General features: G+C 56.7%; 6 protein-coding genes across 6 annotated transcripts; 1 reads left to right on the top strand and 5 right to left on the bottom strand.

Moving 5' to 3' along the window:
- Nucleotides 1-130: 130 nt before the first annotated feature.
- On the bottom strand, nt 131-4,040 carry CMQ_6328 (nuclear cohesin complex subunit; the record flags this gene model as incomplete). Its single annotated transcript, XM_014315393.1, has 3 exons — nt 131-3,190; nt 3,285-3,493; nt 3,566-4,040. The coding sequence occupies 3 exons, from the start codon at nt 4,038-4,040 to the stop codon at nt 131-133; spliced, it is 3,744 nt and encodes a 1,247-aa protein (XP_014170868.1).
- Nucleotides 4,041-4,879: 839 nt separating this feature from the next.
- On the bottom strand, nt 4,880-6,017 carry CMQ_6026 (alcohol dehydrogenase; the record flags this gene model as incomplete). The annotated part of the gene is made up of 3 exons (XM_014315091.1): nt 4,880-5,481; nt 5,573-5,864; nt 5,964-6,017. 3 exons carry the CDS (start codon nt 6,015-6,017, stop codon nt 4,880-4,882), a joined length of 948 nt encoding a protein of 315 aa, XP_014170566.1.
- A 1,551-nt stretch (nt 6,018-7,568) lies between these two features.
- Nucleotides 7,569-8,514, bottom strand: CMQ_6483 (lysosomal cystine transporter; the record flags this gene model as incomplete). Its single annotated transcript, XM_014315548.1, has 2 exons — nt 7,569-8,302; nt 8,367-8,514. The coding sequence occupies 2 exons, from the start codon at nt 8,512-8,514 to the stop codon at nt 7,569-7,571; spliced, it is 882 nt and encodes a 293-aa protein (XP_014171023.1).
- Nucleotides 8,515-9,125: 611 nt separating this feature from the next.
- On the bottom strand, nt 9,126-11,391 carry CMQ_6170 (mitochondrial carrier protein; the record flags this gene model as incomplete). Its single annotated transcript, XM_014315235.1, has 3 exons — nt 9,126-9,836; nt 9,909-11,123; nt 11,200-11,391. The coding sequence occupies 3 exons, from the start codon at nt 11,389-11,391 to the stop codon at nt 9,126-9,128; spliced, it is 2,118 nt and encodes a 705-aa protein (XP_014170710.1).
- A 2,235-nt stretch (nt 11,392-13,626) lies between these two features.
- CMQ_6105 (g2 mitotic-specific cyclin) lies at nt 13,627-16,336 on the bottom strand (the record flags this gene model as incomplete). Its single annotated transcript, XM_014315170.1, has 5 exons — nt 13,627-13,935; nt 14,021-14,560; nt 14,618-15,455; nt 15,705-15,865; nt 16,325-16,336. 5 exons carry the CDS (start codon nt 16,334-16,336, stop codon nt 13,627-13,629), a joined length of 1,860 nt encoding a protein of 619 aa, XP_014170645.1.
- Nucleotides 16,337-20,265: 3,929 nt separating this feature from the next.
- Nucleotides 20,266-24,678, top strand: CMQ_6311 (c6 zinc finger domain containing protein; the record flags this gene model as incomplete). The annotated part of the gene is made up of 4 exons (XM_014315376.1): nt 20,266-20,329; nt 21,392-21,940; nt 22,123-23,147; nt 23,206-24,678. The coding sequence occupies 4 exons, from the start codon at nt 20,266-20,268 to the stop codon at nt 24,676-24,678; spliced, it is 3,111 nt and encodes a 1,036-aa protein (XP_014170851.1).
- Nucleotides 24,679-26,769: the final 2,091 nt, after the last annotated feature.

The raw sequence follows: 26,769 nt of genomic DNA, 5'->3' as shown, positions 1-26,769 counted from the left end.
ATGAGAAGAAACAGAGGTGGAAATAGAAAACTAGATGCAAAATTGATACACGTTTTGTTCTTGAGAGACTCAACAACAGATCACGTGCCATCAAAGGTCGAGCCGAGGCAGCCCGACAATTATGCTTCCCTTAATCCCCAAGAATACTGTCATCATCGTCGTTATTACCGCCCTTGTCGCCGTCGTCCTCCTCGTCCTCCTCGTCCAGCGCCGTGTCCAGCAGCTCTCTCCGTCGAAGATCCTCCTCCGTGCCCTCTTCCGGCTCAGGCGTGGCAAGCAGATCGTTCAGCTCGTCGTCGTCCAGATCAGCCGCCGGTGTCGGCGCTCCAATCAGGATTCCATGGTCTTCGCTGGCATCCATGTCCAAGTCCATGTCGAGAGCATCGGCTTCAGCCTCAACACCAGCATCCGCATCAGCACCAGGAGTCGTCAGACGCACGCCGCCCGCTTGTGGCTCCTTGCCCTTGGCTGTGACCCTTGCCTCGCCCTTCTTCCGGCCGTTTGCCAGCAGCACTTCGCTGGCCTTCTTCTCGTCCAGGAACGCCACAATCTCCTTGTAGCTGTGGCCCAGCTTCGTCTGGTTGCGCAGCAGACGTCGCCGCAGCTTGCCCGCTTGTGAGCCCGAGCTGTCGAGTACCCGCGCCACAATGGCCATAACGTAGTGGCTGGTCAGGTCACAGAGCGATCGCTCGGCCTTCATCTCGGCCGCCTGCCGCTCTTCTGCCGACTCTTGCACCTCCTCGTCCTCTTCTTCATCCTCGTCATCCAGCGGATCCTCGGCCGGATCCTCGTCTTCGGCCGGCTCGTTCAGCGTCCTCTTGCTCTTCTTGGCAAACGACCGCTCCGCCGCGTCCAGCACCGACACCAGCTCCTTCACCAGCGCCGAAGGTATCTGGTCAATCAGCCGGCCAAGACCGACATACTTGGCCATCGTGGCCGGCTCGTTCAGGTGCTTGCGGAGACTGGCAAATAGCACGTGCATATCGCAGTACGAACCGACCGCGTAGAGCCGCAGATCGTCATTGTATCCGCGCGAGGAGAACGTGTGGATCACATTCTGGTTAAAGTCACGCTTCAGAATGGACAGCCGATCGATCGTCGTGCTGAGCACGTCCGCCTTTGCCTCCACAGAAAGGACAATCGCCCGCATCTTCCACATGAAGTAGAACTGGCAGGCTGCCATGGCGTGCATTGTCAGACCGTCCTCGATGTTATCGAGGTCCTCGTCAACTTCCTCAAATTTGCCGCGGCGTAGTGTTTTGACGAGAATGTCAATGGCCGGTGACGTCGACTCTGTCCCGGTTCCCTCCTCCTCCATTACATCCGTGCAGTCGGAGATGGATGCAAGCTTGCTGATCTTGAACAGCGTCACCGACAGCTCTGTGGCCAGCGATGCCTTGAGGTTCCGGCGTGCCGAGAGCTCACAAGACTTGTCAAAGTTGCGGAGCGAATTGATGTTTGCCTCCCATAGCGCTGATACCCTGCTGTCCACAATCTCTTCAAGCTCATCGTACTGACGCGCGTGCAGAAGGGCAGCAGCCGCCTCGGAGACGACTGCCATGTCGGCGTGGCGCGTAAATTGCGTGCAGACCTCGTCCAGGAGAACTTCAAACGTGGAAGTGTCCTGTCGCAGCTGCTGGAACACGGCGAGATCAAGCGACTGCTCCAGCCTCAGAACCGTGACCGCCGTGCTGGGCTCGGCGCCAAACTTGCGAAGCAGCCTCGGCAGTAAGGCCGCCAGCTGCATCGCTGCTGCTTCTGTGTTGTCGGCTGCTGCCTGCGCCGTTGCTGCCACCGATGACGAAGAGCCGGCATGAGCACCGCCGTCAAACCGCCTGCGGAGGCGGCCTCCCTGGACACCAGAGGCAAGAGTCGCCTTGGCCGCTGCCGTGAGGATCTCCAGCAGCAGCGCTTCCTGCTTCTCATCTGGCGCTACGGCAGCCCGGAACGTCGTCTCCGTCGTCTTGGACTTGTTGCGGCCGCGCCCTTTGGTCTCCACGCTGTGATCGTATAACAGGTAGCCAGCCAGGATGTCCCAGTCTGCGACTTCGGGAATCTTGTCCACCAAGACCTGCGTAGCCAGGGCAAGACGGCTTGTCTCCGGAGCAACAGCACCAGTGACCTCCGCAGCAGCATCCAGGCCGTAAGTGTGCTCGGCATTCTTAGTGCCAAGACCCAGCTGCACTTCGTACCCGTACATGGTGTCTGCTAGGCTCTTGACGTAGATCCAGTCGCGCCGGGGTGTGTCCAGCTGCCCGGTTCGGTTCTGGCCCTTGCCAAAAAGCTCTAGCATGGTCTCTTCGCCACCCACCTCGTCAAGCTTGATCGAGGCGTAGTCCCGGACGCAGTCGGCAAAGTAGTTGACCACAGCCTTCCGTATCCGCACCTCAGAGTCGAAAATAAGCCGACCAACCTGGTCGATTTCGTCGGGATCCAGCAGCCCTGACGGTCGGAGCTGTTCTGCAACGCCGATAGCTGTCACACGAACACCCAGGTCGGCATCCTTTGTCGCCATCTCGATTAGGCGGCCGCGGAAGCGGTCGATGAAGTGGCCCATTTTGCCGGCATCCCGCTTGAAGACCCGGCCCAATTGTCGCAGCACCTCCTGGCGAGTGGCTGGGTTCCCGTCTGAGAGCATCCAGCCTAGGTAGCGTAGGTATTCGGGCTGCCTATAGACAGCAGGCAACAGCCAGACCCAGGAGCCAAGCGCCTCGATGCATTCTGTCCGGATGCGCGGATCAACGTCACGGTATCGGTGCACAAAGACAGTGTCGAAGAACTCCTTCATCAACTCAGCTGCACGTTCCCGGTTCTTGCCAGCTTCGCGCAGGCTGGCCTCAAATGCTGTGAGTCTCGGGTCCTTGCCCTTTGCCCGGCCGTTCCGTCCTTTCTGCGTCTCAACTTGCTGCGTCATCTTGTTGATCCGCTCATCCAGCTTCTTGGCCACATCGACCAGGCCGTCAAGCATAGCCAGGGCAACAGTCGTTGCGGTGTGGCGAAAGGGGCGGAGTGTGGATGACGATAGCGATGCCACCCATCGGACCACGTTCTCCATCAGTTCTGGCTGTTTGTAGAGAACTTCGGTGTCGTGTAGCACGTTGATCATCGACTGGAAGAACTGCACAAGAAGCTCTCGGAATGACCGGGATGACCGCGACTTGGCAATCAATGGATACTCGGTAATTTTTTGCTGCATTGGGGGAGAGAAACGGCTGTCAGCACAACCTGTCCATCGCTCTACACGCACACACGTCGGTGCCGAACCGTAGTCAGGACGCCCTTACATCTTCGTATATTTCTTGTAGCTCCGTCAACCGGTTGGAACAGTTGTCGGGGTCATTGATGTCGTCCTCTGTCACGTGGTGGTCGCATCCGGCAGCAGAGAGGATACAGTTGATCAGGTCGGCAACAGAAACCTGGTTGCCAGCCTGGTACTTCTCGTACCATCGGGCAGCAACATCTGCGCTGTTGTCACCGGACGAAAAGATATCGGCTATCACAGAACGTCAGCAAACGCAAGCAGCGACACAGCGACACAGCGCCAGCGACACGAGAGGCACCATACCGTAGAGCTCGCTCCCATGATCGCCGTCCACCTCAACGGTGACAGCAACCCGAACCGTCTTTTTCGGCCGGGACGGAAGGCTGGCTGCGTGGCTCCCATTGAGCTTGGGTTTCTTGGCGGCGCGCTTCACCGACCGTGGCGGTGCGCTTGCTTTTCTCTGAGAGCGTGACCGTCTCTTTGCTCCGGACTCGTCTTCGTCGCCGTCGTCATCGTCGTCATCGTCATCGTCGTCGTCGTCATCGGCTGCCTCGTCGCCGTCCTCGTTTTGGCTCATGAGGTCCTCATCTGCCGCATCGGCTTCATCGTCGCTGTGCGCCAGGCCGTCGCCGAGCGAGCGCTTGCGCTTGGCTGTCGGGACGGCATCGGCCATGTACTTGGTCGGAGGCCGTACAACGCGTCCGGACCGCCGCTGTGAAGCCGTCGTCGCGTTGTCGTTTGCGACGACAGCTGCGCTGCTCGTTTCTACATCGGCCATCGTCGGTGGTGGAAGAACGACACAGTGCAGCTAAATACAACAAGGAAGCAGTGGTCGCGCGCAGAACGCGCGCAGCTGGATGGTCAGCGAAGAGTGGATGGTGGGATTTGGGTGTTGAGGGGTGTGAATTTCAAATTGGGAAAAAAGGGCGATGATGCACCAGAAAGATGGATCGGTAAATAAAAAATAAAACAATAAAAATAAAATTGTCGCGTCGCTCGTGGCAGGCGCGACTGCTCCCCCCGTTTTTGAGGGGGAAGGTGCAATTTGACGCTTTGCGTGTGAACGGTCAGTTTTGGTGCCTGAGGCACGGACAATGTTATGCTTTCAGCAGCCAGTTGATTACGATGATCTTTGCACCCCGCCCATGTGGAGCCCATTTTACAGGGGTATTGCTAATTAGTCCTTGTCTGTCTAGGCCAAATCATGCGGCAACATATCCTGCAAGTACGGAGTACGCATACTATGTAAGGCTGCTCGGACGGTGGAAACCCCGAAACACCCAACATGCAAGGGCTGGATGCTGAGCGAGGACGTCTTTTCTATTCTGTTTTTCTGTGGCTTGGCGAACAAATCCATCCCAATATCCCCGTATCCCTCCTAGTTGCTCATAATCGTATGTTTAGTTAGATGTGCTTTCTTCGTTGCACCACGTGTGCTCCGTTTGTCGTGAGACTGCTGGGCAGCTCCTTTGATTGTTTTTTTTTGGTTGCACGGCAAAAAAACAGGGCTGAATAGTAGAGACTGAGGCCCATCTTTTCTAGTCTTGAACTAAGATGTTGATATCTGGGAGAGCCAAATGCCTTAGACACGGTGGTCCTACATTGGGCAACGGCTTCTCATGCCAATCGCAAGACCACTTTGCCGCGTAGATGTCCACTATAGGCATTTCCAAAGGCCTCCTCGTGCTGAGCCAACGGGAAAGCAGAGTCGAAGGCGGCCCTAGCCATCTCTGCTTCGATCAGATCCGTGATGGCCTGCAACTGTCGGCTGTTGGCCTCGACATTGAACCAAGCACTGCGAACATCCATCCCGACGCCCGATTCGGGCCTGAACTGGTCGGCTGGAGCCGCCACGCTGATGACGATGCCGCCGTGGCGTGCACGAGTCCAGGCATAGCGCAGGACATCGCCGCCGACGCAGTCAAGCACAAGGTCGTACTTGTCTCTGCTGTTGTTTCTGTTTGCCGCATAGTCCACCACGCGGTGGGCCCCCAGGCTGCGGACAAAGCCCACGTTTCCCTCCCCGCAAGTGGCCGTGATGTGACCGACACCAGCCAGCCGGGCCAGCTGGACGGCCCAGAGGCCGACACCACCGGCCGCAGCGGTGATGAGCACGCGCTTGGTAGCATTGGCGCCACAGCCTGTAATGCTCAGCGAACGCTGCGGTTGGTGCCATGTCGATGAAGCTTGCGGCGGTATGGAGGGAGGAGCAGTAGTAGCTGCAGAGAGTGGTGTCTGTTGTCTCGGCTGTGGCCTTTCCGCGGCGACGGCGATCGGTCGTAGCGAGGGCAGGCTGAGGCCGCCGTGAACGAAGAGAGCCTGCCAGGCCGTTAGAGCCGATAAGGGCACCGTGGCCGCCCTCCTCCCAGGAGAGGTTCTCCGGCCTTTGGCCCAGTTCCTCTGTCAAGGCGATGGTGAACTCGCGCGCGTTTCCCTGGCGAGCAAAGCTGGTGCAGGCGTAGACTTCGGTGCCTGGCTGGAAGGGTGACGTCTTGGGCGCTTCGACTACGGTGCCGGACATCTCGTAGCCGGGGATTGGGGGCACTGCTGCAGCTGGTCCGAGCCAGCCCAGTTCGCCGATGGTCAAAGCCACGGCGTGGACCTGGATGAGGTGTTCGTCAGGGCCTTGTATCATCGGCACTGGGAGGAGGCCCTAAATAAACGAGGGTGGGAGGGCCGGGTCATGGATGAGGGGACCCACGATCTTGCGGACGTCATCGTCGTCCTCGTCTTGGCCAACAAGTCCCATGGACATTTTTGTCTCTGTATGTTGCGTATGGCTGCTCAAGGTTAACAAAAACTCAACTCAGTCAACCGTCAGGCTGTTGACGATGATACGGGGCAAGGATGTGAGAGGAAGACGAGGAGAGAAGGAAAGGGAGTTGGGATGAGAGCATCGAGTTGGGAGCAGAAACGTGCGAGACATATCTCAAGATTTATTTGCGAGCATACTATTTTGTCTTTGAATTTGCGGGGGGCGGAAGCGACGAACAAGTCTTATTATATAAAAAATATTAACGAGCACACAATATGGGGCGCTCCCAACTATCGGCCGGAGAACGGGGGGAAGTGAAAGGTAAGCCTTGCTCGACACACCAAATACAACCACCGTCCAGAATCGCTCCTTCCGGTGAGAGGAAAGATAGGTAGCTATTAGGGAGACACAGGGAGACACAGAAGGAGCTCTGGAGAATTACGCTGCGCCAACCGGTATACATCGAGAGCAATATTCGTCGGGTTCTGGATTTCCGCCATTAAAAGCGGGAAACGGAGTCGAAAGAAACCCAAGAAGAGGTGCAATGTCCAAGAAAAAGAAAACTCATGTCTTAGGATGGGGTCATTAAACGGGAGCGATCCAACACTTATGGCTAGTGACAACAAATTCGAGGTCTGCATAGGGACGATCCCATGCCAGCGGTATTCGGTCCGGCCGGTCCTATTTCACCGGAGGAGGATGGCGCAGACACGATTCCAAGACAATTATGAGTGGACAAGACGAGAGGACATGTCGGACAATACATTGTCGACGGCATAAAAACCTGCCAACCGTCAGTAAGCTAGGTGACATGGTGGAGGACGGGAAGAGGACGGGGCATGGAGTAGATGTTGGGTGCCAATGGATAGAGCAACAGGAAGAGCAGCCTCCCTGCAGTTGTTTACTTTTCGTCATACCGTTGCTATGCTGGAAGCCGTGGAAGCTGCCGTGACAGCTGTGGTGGCTGCTGTATTTTGTGACCTCTGGGGACCTCTGGTGGAATTGCCGGCTCAGACAACGCCTACGTGGCACAGAAGGCACGTCCGGTCAGACGCAAAAAGCAGCCGCTCCTTCTCTCCACCTCTTGCAGAATCTCGGTTACAAGAGGGGGTTCGCAAACAAGACATACCAAACACAGCCTTGTCAGGGAAAGGCCGACGTCGCAGGGAATACAAGAGGGGACGGAAAGAGGTATTTGATTGCGCTCTTCGCCACGTCCTCTCCTCCACCCAATGACCGTCCGTATTGGCCATGGGAGAAGACAGCAAGAGACCACAAGCACGGCAGCATACTATTGGTCATTTCTGGCCTTTTTAGCCTATTATATTTCCTATCCAAATTGGCTGTGCCAATTTACTTATTTACAGCTATATATTGATCTACTCTAGCCTTGTCCATTCTTCCGTATCTCACTCCGTATTACTCCTGTCCGCACACGACAGGCATTTGCTCCCATGTCTTTCGACCGGTCAATCGAGACGACCCACAGCTGCTCTCCCGCGCTGTCGCATGGATCGACGCTTCGCCAAGACGCTCTCGTGCGCCCACGCTCTACAGCAGGGGATCCCGCTCGCTGGTGCTGCCGGTGACGGCCGCGCGGCCGCTGTCGAGGCCGTCGGCACCGTCGCCGTCATCTCCATCGCTGCCGCTGCTCTTGTACAGGACAAAGTGCTGGACAATAAAGAGGATGTCGTAGAAGATGGAGACGTTGCCGAGCAGCAGCTTGACGGGGTTGCCGGTCAGGCCGGACCAATCGCCCTGGCTGTAGCTGTCGAGCAGCAGCTGGACGATACTGAGCACGCCACCGACGGAGTCGAGGATGATCTGCACGATGCTCCAGCCGTGCGTGCTGCGGTTGCGCCAGTTGGCCAGCAGCTGTGGCGAGTACTTGATCAGCGTGATGACGAGCTTGACGTAGCCGAGCGCGTACACGACGTCGAGCCAGGCCCACGCGCCGGCCGGCGAGCCGACGGCCGAGCCGCTGTGCTCGTACAGCACCACCGCGACGAGCCCACCGATCACGGTGACCGAGCCGGCCGCCACGAACAGGATGAAGCGCGACGGCCGCCGGCTGACACCCGAGCCTGGGCCGGCCGCAATCCGCCACCAGGTCGGCAAGAAGTACTGCGACACCGTCACGAGCGAGAGCACAAAGGCGTGCGATGCAAAGGCCACGTCGTTGAAGGCGCCCGTGGGCGCGAGCCCGTGGTGGCGCGCCGCATATTCGCCCCGGACGGTGGCCGAGTAGCGCAGCGCCAGGTTGGAAAGCAGGTAGGCGAGGAAGCCTAGAGAGACACAGTACAACAAGCGTCAGTGCCGGTCGGCCACCGAAAGGAAATCCAGAGATACCTAGAGTGTTGATAAACGGAAAGTCAATCGTCGTTCCGCTCGTCGACCGACGGCGCGCATTCAGCGTCGGCTGCGGGTAGAAGGAAAGCGACCAGGCGAGGGTGTAGACCCAGCCGCACAGGCTGGAGACGGTGCCCAAAACATCCATGGCTGCTGCAGCACGGCCAGTTGGTCGGTCTTTGGTGTGTGTCGGGGCAAGGAGGGATAAAAGACCGGCAAGGGGTTGCATTTTCTCGCCGCAGCCTAAACACATGTGAGTACTCAGCCGCTGCGTAAGCCCCTCTAATTCTGCCTGCCGATTCGACCATTTGCCATTTGCCATTTGCCATTTGCCATTTGCCATTTGCCATTTGTGAGTGCTAACTAAGCGCCCCGAAGCGGGAGCGCATACACCGCATAGACACTAAGACGCCTAGCAGCAACTCGTGCCCCCGCGCCTGCCGTCTACTTGTCTTTTCTATGTGCAGAAAGGGTAAAATATAGGAGAGAAGGAAAGGACGATGGACAATAAGAGAGCGAGAGAGGGGATGTGAGAAACAGCACAACGGATAGCCACACGCGAAAGAAACACAATCAAACAGAGAAACGACAACGATTTGTCGCTTGTATCCTAAAACGCCGGATGCCATAACATCTTACCAGGGCAACAGATTGCCTTTGTTTCCCCCTCCCTCCCCCTCCCTCACATTTTGTCTGCCTTCTCCATACATGCGAAATGACCGAGAAAGCCGCCCAGGACGACAAAAGATCATCCGTCTATCATGCCCGGCCGCTCAGGCTGTTGGGCAGTGACTGCCAGCCCTTCTGATCCGGCAGTCGCAGCTTTCCAAAGTTCTCGTCCAGGTCCAGGATGATCCGGAGCGCATTGCGGCTGCGAATCACCGGACTGGACGCATCGACTGCGCCAGCACCCGACAGAAGCAGCTCCTTGTTCTTCTTGTTGCTCTGGCCCGGATACGGGAGATGGGTCTGCAGCACCTCGTACGCCGCCAGCGTGAAGCCGAACTGCGGCGACGACCGCAGGATGCGTGCCGGTCCGCCCTTGAAGAAGGCCTTGAAACCCTCCTCCTTCCAGATGGTGCTGGCAGCGTGGCGCAGACCCGTGTACTGCGTGTCGCCCTTGCGGGCCTCCACCTGTAGCCGGGTCTTGATCACGTCGCACGGCGTTGTCAGGTATGCAGCCGGCATGCCAGCAATGGCGCCGGACGTCAGCAGCTGCCACACGTCCAGCTTCTTCGTCCTGGACTCGCCGAACAAGTCCTTCTTCAGGTGACTGTACGTCGGGAAGTAGATGCACGAGAACGGCACGTCACGCAGCAGACACGCCGACGCACCCTTGTACAGGCCCACCAGGCCCAAGTTGCGGATGATCCACATGGCCGACCGTCTGGGTGCACCCTCGACGCTCTTGGCCACCTCGCCCTGCACCTGCAGGCGGATCTTAACAATCTCCAGCGGGTTCGTAAAGACCTAGGTGGATTAGTATGAGAGGAAACAAGTCAGAATATCAAAAGATCAGAAGAACAAATATTTGAAACTCACCACTTGACAGGCACCAGCACTACCACCCGCCAGCATTTCGTGTCCCACCCAGATGCTGCCATCCTTGCGCGTGAACCAGCCGCGCACCAGATCGTTGACCGTCAGCTTGATGGCCTTCTCCGGCGCCACACCCACGAGCTGCGGCAGCACGCCCGAGTACAGGCCCAGGAAGCCCTCGTTGCGCACCACCTTGCGGAAACAGTCAATCGAGTTGTTGTACAGGCGCTCGCCCGGCCGTGCATCACGCTGGTTCTGCATGCGCGTCTTGACCAGATCGATCGGGTACACCATCAGCGCGCCAAACGCGCCAGCTATGCTGCCTAGCCCGAAGTTGTACGCCGACTCGAGCGCGTCCGACAGGAATGACCGGGCAGCCGATCGCGCCTTGGGCTGTCCGGCGCCCGTGCCGACCGCAGCAGCAGCAGCTGCGGCCGAGGACAGATGTGCCTCCTGGCTGCGCCATGATGGGTCGAGCACCTTGGCAAAGTCAGCCAAGCCCAGCCGGCCCGACGGCTCGTCAATACTGGCAAAGTGAAAGAGGATGTCGGCCTCCATGGGCGTGAAGAGAGAGAAGCGCGCAGTGCGGGCAGCCTGGTTGAGGAAGTCGGTGCGCGTGATCTTGCCGTCGGTAGCCTTGGCACAGGCGCGGTGGACGATGAGCTCGACGAGGTCCATCTCGGTCACCACGTTCTGGAACGCCCGTACATTGGCATACGAGACCTTGCTGCCCTGGGAGATGTTGCAGAGCGTGTGCAGGTGCGCCAGCAGATGGTCTGACAGCTTGTGGCGCGCCGTCTCGACGATGATGCGCTCAAATTCCTGCGGCTCAATGTAGCCGTCGCCGTCACGATCGAGTAGCTGGAAGGCCTGGCGTATGCGCTCGCCCTGCAGGCCGCGCAGCATCTGCGAGAACTGGGCGTAGTCCAGGTCGTGACGCTTGCGCTTGTCGCCAATGTACAGCCGGGTCCACTCGCAGTCCCAGTTGAACGGGATGCTGTCGGTGCCCTTGTTAAGCTCGTACAGCCGCCGGAAGTCGTCATAGCGGACGGTGCCGAGGCCCTCGGCGTCGAACAGCCGGAATGCGATCTCGTACTCGGCGTCAGGCTTGGCCAGGATGTTCTCAAAGTACGCCCAGTCGGCCAGGGACACGCGGCCGCGACGTTGGCGGTCCACCACGGGAAAGAGAATCGTGTACTGCTCCCGCTGGATTTTGTGCTTTGGGCGGGGTGTTAGAAGCGAGAAGAGGACACTCCGAAACAGTCCACTGAGAACGGGGGATGCTGCAACTTACAAAGTCCGAGCCCTCGGGCGCGACAGCATCGAGAAACTGGTCGAGTTTCATGAACAGCTCTCCGGTCTCGGCATCCTTGACGGCATGCTTGAGGAAGCGAATTCGTGTTTGCGCCGACAGCTGCGAAGATTTCTCATGACCAATCAGGCCCTCCGTGATGGCCTCCTTGACCGTGGACGTTGCGAGCGACATTGTGGTAGAGGCCTGCGAGGTGAAGGAGCACCATAGGAGTTGAGTCAGTGGTGGCGGTCAGTTTTATTTCTAGCATCAGGGGCACGGACTGCCTTCCCCGTTCACAAAAAAAAAAACCCAATTAATGGAATATAGGCTAAGAGGGAAAGCGGGAAAAAAAGGAAAGAATGGAGGAGGTCCCAGTTTTAAGATAGCGCGTGTGGAGCAAAGGAGGGTATGGACAGAAGTCGCAGGTAGACGCGAGGCCTGTGAAGGAAGAGCGGGAAAAGCAGGAAACTGGATTTATGGCCGGCACCACGAGAGGACAGTCTGTCGTCTTGACAAGCACAGCAGAACGGGCAGGATAAGAAGCGTCTGTCTCTCCCGGCTGTTTACTACTCGGGCGGTGTCGGGGTTTTTTTTCTGCCCGCCTATTATAATTCTATAATAATTGGCGCGGCCCCGCGCCGTCTTCGCCCGTATTACGGAGTATGAATAGCGTCCGTTGCGTCTGAGCTTCAGCTTTTTTCCTTGCCAGGGGTCGCTAAGAGGTCTTGTATGACTCAACTCGGCCAAAAATCTGTCAACATCTGTCAACATCTGTCCATAATACGTCGCCTGTCCAGAGGCAGCGCGTTCCGCCCGTCTAATCTGGTCATAGAAAACACACGACGGACAGCCATTGGAAGCGAGGGCATGACTCGGCTCTTTGGCCATGGGAGCATCCGTAAAAGCGCTCGTTGTCCTCGTCATACGGAGTACTATCAGACTCGAGATTCCCACCCATGTATGGGCCATCTGCAAAAAGCTTGGACCACGGCCTCCCGACACTAGCCTTTCGACCGAATGCTGACCCCTTTCGTTGTGACGCTCCTGCTAGCAGGGCGAAAGGAAGCTGCAGCGCGACAAGGAGGTGACGAGTGACCGCCCACCTGCATGATTATGCCTCGTATCAAACATAGTACGGAGTACGGAGTACATACGTACAATTGCAGTATGCGCCGTGTCGTGGGGGCTAGCCCGTGTCGACTTGCCCCATTAGGGCTGTTTGGAGCAGACTGCTTCCCCGGAACACTCGGACGCTGCAGCGATAATCTGAAAAGGCAGACCAGAGGATGCGATGCATTGCCGGGGAACCAGGAGCTGAAGTAGACCCGTGATACATGCTCACTGCTGAGTACCATGTACATCCATGTAGGCGTAGCCAGTCATCGGCAGCGGTGAGGGCATCCACCCGGAACTGTTGCAAGATTCGGTATTCGGAGATAGGCCGTTTCTTACGAGTCGCTGGTTGGTGCGGATCCAACTTCCGCTATATTGTTTCGGTGCCTGCCGATCGGAACGTCTCCCTCTGCACGGAGATTGTCCACTCACCCCCGCGTTCTACGGAACAGATACAACGAGCAGGTTCACAGAGCTTAGTGCACCGAGTCAGCATCTTGATCCTCTCGCCTCAAAATAAACAGCCTTGTATCTTATACCATAATACTCCGCATTTGGCATATTGATGCGATAACTATAGCCTGCAATCATGACCATTATTCAACTCACAGCTTCCATCCCCACACTATCCCACTTCTTGCTTTCGCTATTCCGCATCCTCTTATTAACCTGTCTCGCATGTCGCGCTTCCCTATGCCGAGCAGTACTGTACAGAACTTCCGCTCCTTTATGCCCGCCCTAGCGGCACGAGCCGACATCTTGGTCCCTACCGCTCGCAGCCCTGGATCTATTCGCTAAACGCCGTCCGTAATACCTCCCAAATGCAGTATCACCTCTCCCCTACTCTCTCTGCATGCGACGAGAGCCGAGCCCGAAAAGCGCAAAAATGACTGAAAACAAAAACCGACGACAAACAAAGAAAAGGTACAGAACTATCGTGTCTCGTAAGGTCGTCATAAGAATAAGACAGCCAACACAGACGGCCCAGTACGGGTGGTTTCTTCGAGGACAACTGTGCTGGGTAACAGAAGAGTAAAAACAAATGATGTGAGACGAAAACTGATTGCCACACAAGCCAGGAGACCGCACAGTGAGCATGCTTCCGCAAAATGCAAAAATCTCAAACACGCGGAATAAATCCACTATTAGATGGTGTTCATGTCCCAATCGAGTAGCCGTCTAAACAAGGCGATATTATGGTAGGGAACGAAGAACTGCCAATCTGCCGGGTTGCCGACCGCCATCGGCAAAGCCCTTGGCACCGGTTGGGACTCGGGATATTGCATTTAGTCAACAAGAACAGCATGCATCTATTCAGCTTTGCGCTTGAATCAGTATGTCCAGGTGATTGGAGCGGAGCGGTCCAATGGAATCGCTCAGGTTGTCGGTAAACGAGTCCGTCAGTGACGACCGTTGCCGATGCATGTGCGGAGGTGGCATGGAAAAACCTCTGCGGAGCTCTTCCTCGACAAAAATGGATGCTTTCTTGAACTTGTTGCTGGCGTACTTCTCGTAAACAGCTGCATGGTGTGCTTGTGGATCTCGGCAGCAATGAATCATCACATTGGCCAATGGCCGGACCTGGCCCCATGTGTAACCAGAATAGTGTGTGTGGGCCATAGACTGTATGATGCATTGTTAGCACAAGCTGCAACAGGCAAAAATAGCACGGGTGGGCGTCAAAACAGGAAGAGCTCGAGGGACTTACCCAATCGCCTTTATGCAGCATGAGGCGGGCTAGGCAGTGAGATCCGGCAGCCAAGAAGCTGGCTGGACTGGCCACGAATCGTTCGTCCAGAACGGCCACCTCCAGGAAGTACTTGGCCAGAGTCCGTGTCTCCAAGTCGTAATCGTCGGCCTTGCTAATGCGACGAAGAAAGCTCATGGGACCGGGCCAACCAAGCTCAAAGCCAAGCATACTAAGCATGAAGCGCTCGGCTTTGAGAATCTCGTCCGCAGTGTAACCGCCGTCGACCATGTACACGATCTCCTGAATCGACGGACAAACGATCTCCTCGTATTTCGCTGCGATGAAAATAGCTGTGGCGCCGACCAGTTGCAGCTTGTTCACGGACACGATTTTGGACGACAAAAACCGGTCAATGTAGTTGACCGTCAAGAATAGGGTTTCCGGCAGCAGATTGAAGCGTGCGTGGACTTGAATCAACCACTCCATCAACACGGCGCGCATCGACCATTGGATCTCCGTCTGCATGTCCATATAGTGAGGACTAGGAAGCATCTTTGCCTATTCATGAGTCAGTCTCTCATAGTTTCCTGCAGGGAGAAGAGCAAAGAAACCTACCTCAAGCTCCCGCATGTAGTCGTTGATGTCCTCTCCGTATTCGGCGACCATACTAATGTCCCATGCTTCGTCGTCGATCTCCTCGGGAGTAAGGGACGCCTCGACAATGGACCGGGCAAGATCCAACTCGTTCTGGATCCTAGCCGTCACTTTGGGCATCATGATAGTTGTCGAGCCACCCGTCGTATTGTCGCCTAGTGAGCGGAAAGAGTGAGCGGTTGTGTAGCCCTGCTCCTCGTAAAAATCGCCGTCGTCCTCCCAAGGCTCTTCTGCTTCAGCGGCACCACCAGTTGGAACTGTGGGAACTTCTGAGAGAAAATCCAGATGTTCTTCGTCCGCCGTGTGAAATTCGCTCTGAGCCAGTGGTGCCTGCTCTAGTAATTGGTGAGCCCCGACTGCCACATATTCGTCATGGGCCCGAACATTGCCGGTATTGTTGTCCGAAGCAGGCATCACAATTTTATTGATGGCTCCAACAGCGTTGACATATGGTGCATCATCGGCATCGGCGTCGTGAAAGTCGCTTTCACTGAGACCATCGAGCTCGAGACCGGCAGCAGTCTTGTAGTCAGTGAAGACGACAACATCCTTCAGTTGCGGACGGTCTTCCGGAAGCCGGCTCTGGGTTCGGCGTAGAATCTTCTTTTGCACCTGCTGGTCCAGTGCGCTCTTAAGGCAGGGCTGGCTCTTGTGCTGCCGTGGGCTTTGCTTGGCCCTATTGGCGTTGCTATGCTGGGCCAATGAAGCTGACACCGGGTAGTTGCCATCCACGAGCGTAGCGGCAGTGGCATGTGTTCCGGCTACCTTACCAATTTCGTTGCTGGTGCTGAAGACTACGCTGGTCTGTTTTCAAAGCACCAATTTGGGACTTTTCATTGTGCGTCGGCTGAGGCCGCACAATGTTTGTGTCTGCCGTGGCCAAGGCAACAACAGAGCCGCTGATCTTTGCGCGTTGTGCAGGTGCCAGAAAGCCGGCAGATTGAGCCGTGTTTTTCTTTTTCCGCCAGTAGCAGAAGGGACCACGGATGCGGTGTTGCCCGCAATTGCAGTGGATTTGAACCCAAAGAAAGCCATGTCAGGAACAGACCTCAGGACATTGCTGACATCCCCAAAAGCTGTCCGTTTTGCGTTGGGTCTGAGGCCCTCTGCCGCAGACTTGGCAATGGGAACACCGGGAGCCTTGTTTCGTTGGTCCACGCCAAAGACAGCAGGAATCATATTTTCGTTGTTGGCCTGGCCGAAGCTAGGCTGTGACCGTGAAAGGCGCTGAGGCTGACGCGGTGAAACCCACTGGTTAGCCCTTGTTCCATGATGTATCTCATATGCGCAATAAAGCGTTTTTGCAGGTGACAGCGAATGCATGCGATCGGATGGAGTGGGTATATGCCAGCAATCTAGAGAAAGGACAGGGGGGACGCGACAGAGGCACCCGTCGAGAAAATACAGATGTGCAGGGACCAACAACGCGGATCTGGTAGTAAGAGTAATGAGAAATGAGAAGGGGAAGGGGTGGGTGGGTCAATAATTCAGAAAGTCGTGAATGGCATGCGAAGGAGGGACCACAGGGTAGTAGCAAAGATATTGATACAAGCGTACTTGTAAGCCTTGTAATTCCACCAGGACCCAAGCGAAAGGAGGGCAGCGATCGGAAAACAAAAGCGGGTACATTCAAGCACCGCATGGGAAAAAAGAGTTAGAGAAGCTCACCTTTGCATCCATGATTGGGGAAGTGGATTGAGAGCTAGTATAGATGAAGTCGTGCGAAAGCAGATACGAATTGTCCACCCTATAGCTGTAGAGCTGGAGCCCACTAAAGCGGAGGAGTGATGCTGTGAGGAATGCTTAATCGTATTGGCCTTGCTAATGCGTACGTTAGGCTGAGCGAGTTCGCGGTGCTATTGTGGTAAATTTGTGAATGCTGAGAAAAGTGGTGGGAAAGCTTGAGCTGATGTTGACATGAATTAGACGACCGAGTCAAGTCAAAATAATATGCCGAGAAGCTGGGTAGGAAAATAGTCGCGTCCTCTAGGCGCTATGTCTCCGGGGAGTCCAATGAACCGGCGCAAGTGTAGTATCGGTTGGGTTTTGGTAGATTGGGAAACTGACGACTTTTCCTGAAGGCGAGATTCTTAGCACCGACAAGAAGAACAGAGGTCGGAGTACAAGGGTGTAGTAGGACGGGGGTAGAGAAAGAAAATTGAAAATGGAGACGAAAGATGGGCGAGTGAGGGGAAGATGGGGGAGGAGGGGAGAATAAGAAGAACGGAGTAGTGAGAGGGAACAACAACAAAACAAAGATAGTTAGAGAGGGAGCTGGAGAGCGAAGCTGTGCAGGAGTGGGGATTGCCTGGCGGGACAACAAGGATGCTTGGTTGGGAAAGAATTAAGAGAAAATAAATGGGGTCAAGGAGAGTCTGAGCTGACGTGAAGGAGACGGCCAAAAGCAGGCTGGACCCAGATGGGCGAAAAGAGACAGACAGGCCAAGCGGAAGAGGCAGTCAATGGAGGAAGGTTGGCGGCCAAGGGAACACTGATGGTGCTCGAGAGAGAGGGGGAAAGAGGAAGGCCAGACAGAGCCTTCTTTGTGATGGCGGTTGTGAATGGGAGAGTGAATTGGCAAATCGCCCACAGCGCAGGAAAAAATGAAGAATACAGGGCAATTTGGCGAAGCAAAACAAAGAAGGTGCATGGACGGGGCGTGGAACATACCGTGGCTGCGGGTCGCGACTGCCCTGTTGGGAGAGGTACGGAGTAGAGGCGCCGAGAAATGTGTTTGCAGCGTGGATGGATGTCGCACCTGAAGCGGCGGGTTTGTTTTGATGTAGTTTTTGGGCCAGTGCTTTGCATGTATGCTGTTGCCGGGGCGCCGATCTGCGCGTGTTTTCAACGGCAAGGACGGGTGATGCACGCAAAACAGCAGGGGCGAGGCGGAGGAGGGGAATTATGTTGTGGGATGCGATGCAGAGTGGATGTTGACTCCTCTGGCAGCTGCTAAACACTGCACGCAGCAAATTGGCGGCAATGCAGGCAGAAGCGCAAGGCATGAGACGTCTCCTCTTCCTGCATCGGGGCGTTTCTTTGTTTATGAACTGTCTTTGTTGGCGAATCGGATTGGCTCACTCGTTGCTGTGGGCTAAGAAGAGGATACCAGTCCTACCCGGGGTGTATCATGTGGCGCACAGACTAGGCCATTAATATGTGCGCGATAATATGGGCCACGGCGCTGGATATTAATCCGTGCCGGTGACGTTTTACAATGTACCTCTGTATCCTACCCGGCTATCGCAACGTGCTTTACCCAAGATGAGCTAGCGGGCCCCGCTTGGCGATCGTGGCTGCTTACAAGCCCCTCCATTTATGGCGCACGGGCCACTGCGCGTCTTCTAGAGCTTGCTGTCTTGCAAAAAATGGGCAGCCAACAGCGCACAAAGTGCTGTGCGGTAGAGATTGTTAAACTGATGAATTGTGCGACTCTTTGCGAGAATAAGGGCTCTATTTTTATGTGGACAAAAGTGCGTTCTGGGGGCATGGTGACGCGCTGTTCCATTACGGGGTTCCGGCCGTTGGCCGCTGCAATTAAACCGCCAAATTGACACGTCATCACGTGATACGAATTGACAGACTTGGCGGAGCATTGCGCTGTTTCATGCTGGGCGCCTGCTGTCTATGCCTAGACTGATTGGCTGCGCAAGCGAAATTTCCCCTCCTTTCCTTTTTTTCAGCAGTCGTGCGCATCGTCTGTCCTTTTGGATGAAGCGGCGAAGCCATTATGCTATATCTGGTGTGATATATGCCCGACGAGACGAAGGGGGCAAGGGACGAAAAGGAGAGAGCGGTAAGAGAAAAGGAAAGAATCCCGATGTTGGAAAAGGAAAGGCGTCCCCGATCAGTGGCGCCGACCCCTCCCCGCTTTGCTTGGTTGGCGCCCGTCTTTTGCGAAATGCGGCATTGGGCGGCCAGCTGTCACGGCCCGGCGCACCTCCACCCCCTGTACTTATTACATTTTCCCAGCATTTTCGGGGAGCCAGTCAGGGCACTGGCGCATTCTCGTGTGTGAAGCAGAGGAGGAAATGTTTCGCGGAATAATTGCGGGCCATTGTGGTTACCTTTTTTTGCTTGAGGGGAAGTTGGTCGTGACACTGCATATTTCATGTTTCCATCGTGTCTGTCTTGCCGGGCTGCTCGCTGCAGCCTAGAGGGGGGGTTGGTTGGTCTTGTTCTAGGCCGGTTTGCTTTGCCACATTGTGGCCGGCTGGACAGCACATCATGCCATCGGCCGTGGACACGAACAGGCAGAAAAGTGTGCGCTGTCGTCACTTTTCCGACAGATGCGGTGTGGTGCACGAGGACGATTAGTTGGCTGCATTTCGTTTGGAGGTTTCAGCGCACACATGGAGGTACTTGGCGCGACGAGGCGCAATCGGCGGCAAAAGGGCGAAATGAGCGGAAGGCGCATGAGGGAGCGATATAAGCTGGCCGTTTCAGCAAAAGAGGACAAAAAGCTGAGGGCGAGAGGGCAGGATGCCGGATTAAAAGACGATAAAAGTGCCGCAATTTCCCCTCGTTCGCACGGGGAGAAACAGGCCAGTGGCAACTTTGACAGGAACTTTTTTACGTGTTTCTTTTGCCCCATTGGGCCGGTGGAAGAGCAGGGGAGCGAGCGGTTTGTGTGCGGAGCGCAGAATGCGACAGAGGGGGGAAGGAGAAAAGAGAAAAGAGAGAGAGAGAGAGAGAGAGGGAAGGACAGAGACAGAGAAAGAGAGAGTAGAGAGACAGAGAGAGGAGAGAGACAGAGGCAAAGGAAGGAGGAGAGAGAAGAGAGAGGCAAACGGAGAATCACGCATCTCGCTACGCAATGGGCATTGGGCAGCCAATATGCAAATGCGGCTTTGCTGGCTGCCCATCTACGCAGATATACATAGTGCTATGTGCGACGACGGCAGGCGCAGGATCAATACCGATCGTTCGCGGGAAGGCGGTGACGGCCAGACACTCCACCCGAAGCATCCTGGCTGGCTCGTCCGTCCAGACGCCCCATCAAGGTGTGTGCGAGTGTGTGTGGGCGTTATCCAGGCGCGCGCGCTGATGGGCATTCGCGGTCGATCCCTTTACGACGTCGTATGCGCAGGCAGGCGGTCTGCGTAATTATTGCAAGAGAATGGATGCGATCTTTTGTTCCTTTGGCGGCCGAGCCAGACGGTGCCGATCTGGAGCCAAAGGCACCCGGTCGTAATTCCTACAGTGGCAAACAAAGGACAGGTAGAGCGGACGGCGGAGAAGAGAGAGAGAGAGAGAGAAAGAGAGAGAAAGAGAGAGAGAAAAAGACAGAGAAAGAGAGAAAGAGAAGCTAGAAGCGAAGACGAGCTAGAGCGACGATTCGCTAAAATGTCGAGAATTAAAACAAATCGCAGAAAACAACAAACAGCAGGGTCATGCATGCGGTCCTGATTCGACAGAGACGTCGCACCTGAAACGGCCCTGGCCCAACGACCCTCACGGCCGCGTTCCCCGACGCTTTCGTCGTCTTTTTGTGTCGTCTCCATGGCGCCAGAGTGGTGCTTGTAGGGCCGCTGTCTGCTCGTTCTGGCTTCGTCGTGCTGGATGATGAGCTGGCAGTGCGGCCAATGCGTGGAAGCCGGCTGGCCGCCATGCAGGCTGCTCTGCCAGACACAGGCGATGGGGCCCGGACAATGCGCCAGCACGGATGGCAGCGTGAGAGGGTGCTCGCGTACTCTGTACTATTCCCCATAGGCACCACCGCATCTCCACATGGACCACGGAAGAGGTCCCCAGCACGCTCTCGCCTGCCGATGCCGCGACGGCCATTCCAGCCTCCGGCAACGAAGCAGAAGCGACAGCATCATCAGCAACAGCATCAGCAACAGCATCAGCAACAGCATCAGCAACTGCGACAGCAGGCCGGCGGCCATGACAAAGAGCCCCCTCGGCTCGCGAGACTAGCGATGCTGGTTGCGCCAGGTCGACGCCGCCGCGTCTCCCCTAGCGACCCCGTTTGGGCCTGGCTCGCCAGAGCCACCGGCATCCATCCCTCTTGTCGTAACGCAGTCGCCCATGCGCCTTGCGCCATTGGTCACCCACCCTCCCGCCAGCTCAGCCCCGCTCGCTACGGAGCAGGACTGTGCATCCAGGCGGTGGTGAGGAAGCGGATGGCCGAAAGAGCAGAGAGCAGAGGCCAAGGCAGCTGTTGGCCGACTGGGCGCTTCCGCTCTCGCAGGCAGGCTGGAGTGAACGGCGTCCGGCGCTACCATGTAAGATACGATGTTCGCCAGCGATGGATCTGCGCCGGCTCGCCAAGAATGGCCCGTTTCTCTACATTGTATCTTACATGACCATCGATCTTCGACCTTGCGCGGCCCTGCTGATGCGCTCCCGCGCTCGACGCCCCATCCTCTACGGCTGCGTTCGCACACAGCGGCGCGGTGCTCCCGATGATGTGCTGTGCCAGAAAGAAAGAACGGAAGAAAGGAAAAGAAGTAAAATCCGCTGGCCATCGGTGTGCAGGAGACTGACCAACCCCTAAAGTGCCTGAGCGCCAGCACTGTCCTCAGCAGGCAGGGCCCTGGACGAGGTGCCTCGAACGCCCTGTAGTGCCCTGTAGCACCCCGTAACCTGTACTGGCTGGACTGGCCGGCTCCACCTAAAGGCGAAGGAGCGAAAAAATACCCACCTTCCAGGCCAAGTCAAACCCTTCTCTCTTTTCCACTCTCTCCAGGATTCCTCGCCAACACCCACCCTCGACCATCGGGCACGCAGCGACAACCAATCTCTCTGGTAAGACGGTCGTGCCTCTCGCCCTGTCTGCCGGCCTTTCTGGCATCTCGCCTGCCATCTTCTGCCATCCGCCTGCTCTGCCCGTGCTGATTTCCCGCCCGCAGGTGCAGGCATTTTCTTCTGGTGCATTCTGGCCAGAGATCTCCCGTCAAAAAGCCATCGACCTCGGAGTCGCCGCCGTCAACACTGCCAATACCGTCCCCTGCTGCGTCTGGTATGTTTCTCCGGCCCTCTCCCTGCACGCGATCATGGCTGCATGCTTTTTCCCGTCTTTCTCGCCGTCCCGGCCTGGATCGGTGCCGTCGTTGGCTGCGGCTCTCCGCCCAAGTTATGGCCCACTGCCTCCCAAAACTGCCCGTGGGCTCCCTGTCACCGCCGTCTTCTCCCCCCTTCCCGACTCGCACCTCGCCCTGGCCGAGTCCTCTTGCTCGCACCTGCTCTGGCTTCTTCGTGTTTTGCTGACGTCGCTGCCATTCTGCAGAACCTGCCAGACATCGGTCTCTGCGCTCCCGATCTGCGCCGGCCTAATCCGTCAGTCTGCCTCTGCAGAGGAACCGCCCACACATCAGAAGACGAACAGACTCAAACACATACACCTTCCCTCTTCCACATCCACTCACACACACGCACCCACACACGTAACTTCCCTCAAGAAAGAAGACACGGGGAAGACCAGAAAAAATAACAGTCATTTGTTGCGCTGTATCCGGAAGAAGCCAGAGCGGAAAAGAGAGAAACAGAACACGAGACTCAGGAGAGGCGGGCACTGAGAGTGGTCGCTGCTGCTGCCGCTGCTGCTTGCTGGCTGGGCCACTGTGTCGGCCCCAACCGCTGCTCATCTTCATCGCCGCTGCCATTTCGACCCAAACCGGCCCATTCACCTTTCCCATCTCCCCATCTTTCCCATTGTCCGTCGGCCGCTCGTGCGATGGAATACAACCATACTGCCCACAGCCCTGGGACCCCTGCAGCCATGTCGGCCACAGGCGCCACCCCACGGCCGTCTGATCCCAAGACGGTCCGCTTCCAGCTCATCACGCCCGACTCACCGCACACTACCGCCCGTCTGCCAATGCGCGTGCAAATCTACCCCCACGATGCCACAGACTCCATCGTCACCACGGTCAAGAACTTCTACGGGCTCTACTCGAGCCCGACCAGCTCCAAGGGCGTCAGCTTTGAGGACGAGGCCGGCAACACCATGATTGCTCGCTACGAGAACTTCCGCGACAACATGGTCGTCTACGTCCGCGTCATTGAGGAGCCGGCGCTCTCGCCCAGTGCTTTTGCCACCCGCAGCTACCGTTCGCCGCCTGCTGTGGCCGCTGGCGAGCACTACGACGAGCAGGCCCGTGATCTGGATGCTCCTTACCACCCGTCCTATGCTCCCCTGCATCACCACCACCACCTCCACCACCACCACAACGACGACTTCATCTCGCGCCCCGGCTCCCGCACTTCGCGCAAGCGTAGCCTGTCGCCCAACAGCGCTCGCGGCCGTCGGAGCGACTCGGCCAGCACCAATTCCAAGAACCGGTCGCGCTCTTCCAAGAACCGCGGCATCGCCGGCAACGATGCGTACGGTGGCGACAGCCTGAACGGCTACACTAGCGGTGATGGTGCGCCTGGCTCTGCCACCGGCCGTATCAAGGAGCAGCAGCCCATTGGCAACACCGAGATCAGCGTCGAGAACATTGTCGAAGGCGGCCGCCGCAAGAGGGCCAAGTTTGAGAGCTCAGTATGTGTTTTGCGTCTCTCCATGTCTCAGCTGTCTCAGCTAACTCCCCACTCTGCAGGAACTGCCCTTGTTTGCTCCGCCCCAGATGCCTGCTGCGACTTCCAACCCATCTGTCTCGCCTGCCCGCCGTTCGGACCACCGGCCGTCGCTCCCCTTTGTCTACCCCGGCCAGAACCCGTTTGCCGGTGCCGGTGCCCTGCACTCGCCGCAGAGCCATCACACACACTTTGGACAGAGCGGCATATATGCTACTCCCGGCTCGGACGGCCGCCGCACGCGTGCCAGCATCGGCTATTCGAGTGTCGGTGCCGGCATGGGCGTCCTTCCCACTCCCGATCCGACGGTCAGCTCCGTGTCGGAAGAAGACAAGGATGTGGCCATGCAGCTCATGCGCCTGGGCGAGATGTCCAACTTCTCGTACGGCCGTACGTCGACCTCGACGCAAGACGACACCTTCAGCGGCAGAGCAGATGCGGCGTCGTCCACGGGCGCCACGAGCGACTCGGACAGCGACTGTGACTGCGACAGCAGCCTTGGTGGCGGTGATTCGGACGATGCGCAGGTCAAGCGCAAGCTGAAGCCGGACGTGGACGGCATGAGCCGGAAGATCTACCAGTCGGTGGAGAGCGGCTACGGTGGCGACATTGACGTGGACGAGAAGATCAAGTCGCCCGTGCCGACGCCGGTCTCGGTGCCAGTGCCGGGACTGATGGCCGCACCCAAGCTCAAGAAGACCACAGCCAAGACAGCATCAGCCTCCAGCGGTGGCGCCGTGAAGCCGCCACGGGCACAGACGGCGAAGCCGAAACCAAAGACGGCCAAGGCCAAGGCCGCCGGGAGTTCTGCGGCACAGAACGGGAGCAAGGCGAAAAAGACGAACGCCATTGCCCCGGGCGTGCCAATGTCGCCGGCATCGATGCCAGCGTCACGGAAGCTGTCGGTTGCGTCCAACGGCGGTGGCGTCCCGATTGCGGCAGCGACGGCTGCCAGCAGCGGTGGTGCCGGGGACGAGGATATTGCGGACCTGTCAAGCAAGCCACGCTGTCAGCGATGCCGCAAGAGCAAGAAGGGCTGTGATCGCCAGCGGCCCTGTGGTCGGTGCCGGGATGCCGGGATCCCAGCAGAGCTCTGCATCAGTGAAGACGAGGGTAACGGACGCAAGGGCCGCTATGGCCGGCACATGGGCGTGCCCATTAAGAAGGACACTGCTGCTGGCGCTGACTCTCCCATGCAGCCGCCGCCGCTGCCGCTGCCGTCTGCCGCTGTTGCTGCTGCCGCTGCTGCAATCTCGGCTTCGGCCGTGTCGGCAGCCGTCTCTCCGGCTCAGTTGCCCCAATCGGTCTCGCATCCGGCATACCAGCTGCCCCCGATCAGCTCGCTGGGCCAGCTGGGCCAGCAGCAGCCGCTACTGCAGAAGTCGCTGTCCTCTCTTCTTCCGCCGGCCCCGATCTCGGCCACACCCATCCTGGCTCCGACCATTCCCGCCATGGCCATGGCGAGCGCCGACAAGAACAAGAAGCGGAAGCGGTGATGTCGGCTAGGTCGCATATCCCGATATGCGCATGACGTATGTACACGCACGCAAAGCTGTTACTGTTATCCTTTTTTGTGCTCTCATTGTCTCTACATTTGTTGTCTCGAAGTGGCAACGCCCTCCATTTGATCCGTGTGTCTTGTGCGGAACGGCGAGGTGTTTTCGGTTTGCTTGCTCTTTTTATGTGGTTGTCTTTCTATGCGGTCCACGGTTGGACGGGGTCATCATACGAGAGAGAGTTCCTGGGAATATGGTGTTCTCTCTCTGTCGCATTTCCCTCTGGTCCATTGTCACTCCTTTACAAGACGAGCAAACGAGGAAAGGGTACGGATAGGAGTTTTATGAGGGCGGAGGCTGGTGTTTTTTTCTTTTTCTTTTTTCTTTTATCTTTTATTTCCCTTTTTTAATGTGCTGCGCTGTTGTTTCCTACTTTGCTGTTTCACTTTTTCGATTGCCACCTTTGACAAGCGATCTCCTTCCCTCGCTTAGAGGGATCATTGTGATGCAGGGGTAGTTGACACGAGGAAATAGCGCGGCTCTCCCGCGCAGTACGAAGCGCGCAGGACAAAATGTCGTCCCGTCCTCCCAAGAGGAGGCAGATACATGAGGGAAACAGGAAGGCTAAAAAAGAGGGCGAGGGCGAGAGTGAGGGCGAGGGCGATGGCGCGCGGCGAAGAGGTGGTCAAAGTGAACGATCACCAAGAGGATGGACATGCAGAGTTTCAGGCTGCTGGCTCTCGCCTTGTTGTTTGTTTCCTACGGGTTGTCCGGATGGGATTGGCAAAGAAGTGAGGGAACTTGGCAAGGGATCTCCAGCTTCCCTGTCTTGTTGCTCCTTTTTGGTTGGCACTACAAGTATTTCCTTTATTTCATTCTTCTCCTGTGTTGTTGTCGAGTCTGGGGCCGGCAGGGATCAAGCTTGTTTATCCTCTAAAGTGTGACTGTATTGTTTCTCTGCTTACTTGCTCTGTCGTAACAATTCGTATTCTTATGCGTGGTTGTGCGTTTGTGCTTGGGCCTCGAAAACCAGGCCGGAATGCAACCTTTTCTAAAGATACGACAGATCTCATCTTGTACGGAGTACGGAGTATTGGGCTGCCAATGCGAACCGCCATGGCCTTATATGGGCATGCCCAACCCGCCGTCCCGGGCCACTTTCTACCCCTTCGTTGGGCGGCAGCAGACAGTAGAAGGGACGGAAAGGGGTCCCCGGAACAAATTCGAGGTTCGGTGAGCGGACATGCCGCCGTTGTCGGCTAGGACACGCAGCAGCAGCAGCAGCAAGGTGTGATACAGAGAGTACATAGTAGAGACAGAAGCGAAACTGTACGAGCACGTCGGGCGGACGGACGCGCATCGTGGAAGGGCAACAGATGACCCTCTCCACCTGTCTGTCCCCTCTCTTCTGCTGGCCCCAGTTCTTTCCCGTTTCACCGCTGTTCAGCCAGAACGTGCTGAAGGACAGCCTGCGCACAGGCAGTACCTGGACGGCCGCCTGGGCGACGGGCAGGTCAGGCGAGCAGCTGACGAGGATGGGCAACTTTTGACAAATTCGGCCGAGATACTCGCACCAGTTGGTGGAGAAGACGTTTTTTTTTTCGTTTTTTTTCTTTTTTCTTGTTTACTTTTCGTCTACTCCGTACCTCGTAAAACTTGCACAAAATAGTACAGAGCACAAAATCAGACAGCGCAGAGGAGGTGGCATCCCGCGCACGTGGAGAGACAGAAGCCTGGTGATGGTTGCATTTTTGGTCGTCTGCCTGTAGTATGGACATCACGAAGGCGGCGAATGGCACAACGGACAGAGATAGACTATATGTTCCAAAGAGGATACGTCCGTTTCTGGAAATATAAAAGCGGGTACCACTTAAGCTCTTTGGCCTCAGAACTCTTTAGGACTAGCGCTATCGAAAGTACCCTGTACTCTCTAAGCGGCCGCATGGCCAGCTTGTACTTTGTATTATCGCATTTTTATTCGTATTTGTATTTTATTTTGCCACGGGCATTCCAAGGTTTTCTGGGCCGTCGCCCAACGCCATTCCCATCCGCCATTCTTCCTCTTGTCCATCACAACGTCTGCATCGCATC

Source organism: Grosmannia clavigera (assembly GCF_000143105.1).
Source record: "Grosmannia clavigera kw1407 unplaced genomic scaffold GCSC_167, whole genome shotgun sequence".
Taxonomy (NCBI): Eukaryota; Fungi; Ascomycota; class Sordariomycetes; order Ophiostomatales; family Ophiostomataceae; genus Leptographium; species Leptographium clavigerum.
The sequence above is the reverse complement of the archived record's forward strand: the minus strand, read 5'-3'. Positions and strand labels throughout refer to the sequence as shown.